The sequence below is a fragment of the Merops nubicus genome, unplaced genomic scaffold, assembly GCF_000691845.1.
Source record: "Merops nubicus isolate BGI_N331 unplaced genomic scaffold, ASM69184v1 scaffold14883, whole genome shotgun sequence".
Classification (NCBI taxonomy): Eukaryota; Metazoa; Chordata; class Aves; order Coraciiformes; family Meropidae; genus Merops; species Merops nubicus.
In genome coordinates this window covers 1-5,358 of record NW_008596997.1, presented here as the reverse complement: position 1 = coordinate 5,358, position 5,358 = coordinate 1, and the positions used below count along the sequence as shown (strand labels likewise).

Sequence of the window (5,358 nt, the reverse complement as noted above, 5' to 3'; positions counted from 1 at the left end):
TGTCTACCCCACTACGAAGCTGTACTTCAGGAATATATCACTTAAATTTATAATCTTTTTTTTCCTGGAATAGTCCCCTTCCTACTCTTTGACCCTTAAGGGATTTGAACTTTTACTTCGAGCCAGGAAAATATAAAAGGGAAAAAACAGAGGCAGTTAGGATAGTGAGTTTATTTGTTACAGCTCATCAGTTAGAAGGAAACTCAAATGAATCATTACAGGCCTCACTGACAAAAGCTCTTGGGATCAGATCTTCTTAACAAGGTATTTTACTTCAATACATTTGTTTACCAAAAAGTCACTGACTGACCATATAACATGTGTTATAACAGACAACATTCATGCTGACTGTGGCCTGTGTGCTTTCTTTCGGGGTTTTGAAGCCTTCTTGGCTGACTGTATTGATTTGCCAGCTTTGGGTGTTGCAAAAGACTTTGCTTCAGGCTTTTTGGGAGTCTTTTTCGTCTCTTTTTCTTTTATTGCTTCATTTGGCATGCTGTGCTGATTGGCTTTTTTCTGTTTTGGTGATGTCTGCAAGTCTGCACCCTCTTCTGTGACTTTAAGTTTTGGTTTTGGAGTCTCCAGAGCCAGAGGCTGTTTCTTTCTCTTACCGAGGGGTGCTTTAGTTTTCTTGCCCAGCTTATCACCTTTTTCTGGACGTTGTTCCATTTTCTGCATTTAAGACAAGAAAAAAATTTACCCTTCCACTTAAGAAACATCTTTGCTGTTTTTCAGAAATGATCATTGAAAACCATTCTAACTGACAAAAATGCTTTCTATCCACTGAACTGTGCCCTAGCCCAGATGATCTGTTCACATTTCAGTCTGGAAGTAGATTATTAAACACAGAATTAAATCATGAAAATAATGAAAAAGTAACAAAAAAGTTAAGTAAGATTTAGCAGATGCGAGGATCCCCTTGGCTCATCAAGTCAACGACCTCTGCTGGCAGAGCTTCAAACCACAGACCTCTTCCTGCAGCATTTCCAGGTTTAGTGGATTGAATAGAGGTCAGCTCTGCACAAAAAACTGACTGCACTCTTACCTGTGCACTAGCCCTGGTATTCCCCAGAGTCCATCACATGTTCCCAAACGGCCCTCATGAAAGACTGCTTCTCTCTCAGAACAGTTCATATGACCAAACTCCAGCTGCATCTGTCCCAGGGCTCTGGACACAGGGCTCTGGCAACTGCATCGCACGAGCTAACGCAGGCTGCTGCAGGAGTGCAGCCTGAAGCGAGCTCTATGAACTTTTTTGGTGGGCCTGCACATCATCACAGTTTTAGTTTGGGGATCCCTGAAGGGGTACACAGTTAAGAGTTGAAGGATGTGCTCTAATCACGACTGCAGTGTAACCAAGCTGAATCTGTGTTACTGTTTTCTTCCGAAACATCTTTCCTAGGTGTTTGTTACATGTATCATCCCTCTGGCTGTTTTGCAAGACACCTTAATGGCACAGCCACATAATCTGCAACAGCAGCAATAAGTCCATTCAGGACTTCAGGCACGCTGCTAGCTCTCAATTTATAAAATCTGATTGTTAATGGTGCACATTACTATCCTAGGGAATGTTACTCATTTTTCCTCAAGCTTTGCACTCCAGGCAGAAGATGATATATTAAAAAATGTAAAAATTTAATTTTGCAAGAAAAACCCGCAAGACTGTTCTGTAAGGAGCAGTCAACAATTTAAACAGCTCAGAATATTTAGTTTTAAATGAAATGTGAGTTTCTCAATACTATGAAACAATTACCTTCAGCACATCTAAGATGGTTGTTTGCATAGGCACTAGTTGTGGAATTTCTTCATCATCATGATCACCTGGATCTTGGACTACTTCTACTTTTCCTTTTGCCGCAAGCTCCTGGGCAGCATCAGCATTAATTTCAGTTGTCGAAGTGACTTGACTTGAATTCATTTTTTTAGCTGCCTTCTTTGGTTTCTTGTTCTTTCCCTTGTGGAATTAATTGGAAGTACATCTCAGACAAATCCCTGTAATATTTCTAAATGTGCATCAAAAATAAGACAGTCTAGCAACATGAGTTTAAGTATTGTTGTTCAACAGATGTGGACTGGTCAACCAATGTAAATATAAAAAAAAAATGCATTACTTTCAGAAGTTTACTATTTAAACATTTACTTATGAGCTATTTATAATGTCAAGACTACAGTCTTTAAGTCTAAAACTTATTTTAGACAAAATAACATAATAAGCAGAACTGTGTACAAAGGAACAGCTGATTAGTTTCTTTTTTTAAAAGTAGGTGAGCCCCCACTCATATATTAAGATAGTTTGTTCACAAGCTTGTGAACTATGACAGATGCATAGTCTGAATCCATGTACATCTTAATGAGTTTATTTTCCAAAGGCAAATACGAACACACAATACAAGCAAAAGTTTTAGGGAGCCGAGTTTCAGGCTTACAATGCTTAACATACTTATTTCCAGTTTGCTCTACAACCTATCAGGGAGTTTCCATAATTTGGTCAGTATTACTGAGTTTTGAAGCACTCTGAGTCAGGCACAGCTAACCACTTGTAGCCATAAATGCCTGGGATCAACGGCTAAAATGTTTCAACCCAACACACAGTCACTATAAAATGCATAAAATGAAGCCAAAGAACTAGTTGTTCCAAACTGGTTACCTTTACTTCCTTTTTTTTGAGAGATGGCTGTCTGTCAAGCTCATCCAAGTTGGAGATATTTGCAGTAAAAATGGGAAGGGCGACTGATTTAAGTGTTTTGAGGTGAAGAATTTTTACATTTTTCCAACGCTGCAACAACAAACGAAATGTACTATGTAAAAATAACACAGCTAACTGATGAACTGCCTCAGCCTGAACGCGACCAACGAGCAGCAGTACCTTTGGTAGCTTCCTGGCAATCACCTCGGCTGCTGCAAAGATGTTATCGACTATCTCATTGGCTTTCATTCCAGTGTGGCCTATCCGTGCTGTGCTGAAAGGAGTGAAGAGTAACATTTATTTGTAGGCAACTAAACATACTTCATATTACTTGTTTTTAGGCATACCCCAAAATGAAAAAAAGCCCATTTATCTGCAATTATCTTAACTCTCCCAAAGTTGGATGACTGACTACTGCTGAAGTCTTTTATAATCTTAGTTAGATTAGATTTACTTGTATTAAACTTTCCGTATTATATGCAGCTTCTGCCTTATGTTAGTAAGTATTTTGACAATTTAGATCCTTTTAGACACGAAAAATTAAAGAAGTCTTACAAGGATAGAGTATTTTGGAAGTAGTTTTTATCTAATGTAACAGTAATTTTTCTATGATTGTACATGTTATTGACAGAGCAGTTTCCTAGAAATTCCTCAGGTGTAAGGAAAGAGACAAAAATTAAAACTTGATAGTAAAACTTCCTAAGTAAAACTACTGATTTCTTTATACAGGTTAAGGTTCAAAATGGCCCCTATCTGGAATGGTGATCCTTAACCTCTTTTATTCACATATTAATGGAATCAAAAGAACTCTCTTAAAATTCCTATAGTTAAGGTACAACAGTCTTTCAAGTGAAGTATTAATCTACTTATACTTACTAACAGCATCCTTTGTTGGTCACTGGGAGCGTAGTCCCCTGGATATGCTTTTGTAGTTCCTTAGCAAGATTTTTGGCTTTCAGGTTTACAGATAAAGGTACTCTAAAAGAGAAAGGCTAGGAGTTAAAAAAAAACCAAACCAAACAAAACTTAAACCAAACCAACCAAATAAAAAAGCCCCGCAACCCCCAAACAAACCAAACCCAACCCCAAAACCCAACCCAGCAAACCTTTACTAAGAAGAATTTAATCTTTTAAAAGAGAGAATGCAAAATGGATATACAGAATTTAAAGACGTACTTTTTCCTTTCATAAAAGTGTTTTCCTAGATGGGAGGGCAAGAGCCTTCTAATTCGGTCGTCGGACAGAAAGAGATCAAACCTGTTCAGGAGGCGACGCTTTGCTTCAAATAGCTTGTACTCTTTTTTGAGAGTTTTGTATGAGATGATCTGCAATGCAAGTAACAGTTTGGTTCCCACTGCTGGAAAGAGCCTAAGATACTACTTAGAACTGTACAGGATTAACTTGAATAACTGAGTGTCTATCACAGTGCATTGTTTTAGAATGGTGAAGACAACAGGAAAAAATTATATGGTACTTTATGTTTTAAGAATGACACAATATGGATCTCTTGCACAGGAACTCAAACAGAACTTGAGTACATGGCAACATCTAAATCAAGGTTAAATACAACAGTAAAATTATTTTCTAGTTTTACTGCTAGTAGTGTAAACAATCCAGCTGCAAAACCTACAAATATTCTTTTACATTGTGAGCTTCTCCAGCTCCTTACTCCAACTAAATATCGGACATTTATCTATCTATTACATAATTACATTTATCTATAAATTACATGTGTTTGTAGTGAGCCTTTTTTAAAATGGAGAGATTACTCTTGATTCAATTTTGAAGTTTAGAAAAACTACATTTTGAATAGTCAGAAAAAACTAGAGACCACAAACTCAGAACCCCTGAGATGAGAATATTAAACAGCAGGAAACAACTACTTTCCCTTCTCACTGTCCCGAGGGAACAGGAACGGCAGTGCTGCACCACACCACCATCGGACGCTTCTCTTACCTGGCTAACGCTTCTGATCCCATTCTGGATTAAAAGTTTCCTGTACAGATTTTCAGTCTGTTCTGCTGATAAATTTGGTTCATCCTTTGTGAAGAGGCAAACCTCAGTTGTTTCTGGTCGAATGCCATGGGGCAGTGGTCTACAAGAATATGAGATGGACAGGAACTTCTAAGAGAAAGAACTTTTTCCAGAACTAGGAAAGAGTTCTGGAGCAATCGTTACCCTTTAACAAGTACTACAGGGAAGCTACATATGTAGATTCTGTTCTTTAACCGCCAAGTGTCCTCCATGGAACCTGTACTTCTTAAAGCACACAGAACTGTGGAAGTTAGACAATCCTATCCTGTGGCTCCAGTCAGTTACGCTGCTGGATCCACCTCTGCTGCCAGGAGCCCTTACCACACAGGTCCTGGGAGGAGAACTATCCACTCTCCTCTCTACACCATGGCTGCATCCAGTCATTAGACAAGTCCTGGTAGTACTGGGGCCCAGATAAACACATGTAAACTTTCTCAATACAGCATAGCTACAATTTGAAAGAAAACTTGTAATAAATATTCGAGTTTGGGTATCACAAGAAAGAAGAAGGGGTCTTTCCAGCGATTTCGTGGTGGGTTAAGAACAAAAAGAGACAGACCTCTCTTCTTGAGCTTCAGGACTGAAAGGCACGTACCCTGTAGCTGGCAAACAACAAACCCAGTATCGTCTGTGTGCAT

General features: G+C 38.6%; 1 protein-coding gene across 1 annotated transcript; it reads right to left on the bottom strand.

Annotated features, from left to right (window-relative positions):
- Positions 1-339: 339 nt before the first annotated feature.
- On the bottom strand, positions 340-4,781 carry RSL1D1 (ribosomal L1 domain containing 1; the record flags this gene model as incomplete). The annotated part of the gene is made up of 7 exons (XM_008936562.1): positions 340-672; positions 1,754-1,954; positions 2,654-2,776; positions 2,867-2,960; positions 3,563-3,664; positions 3,863-4,011; positions 4,643-4,781. Coding segments are annotated over 7 exons (1,141 nt in total), but the record flags the coding sequence as incomplete, so codon positions are not given.
- Between the last annotated feature and the right edge of the window lie 577 nt (positions 4,782-5,358).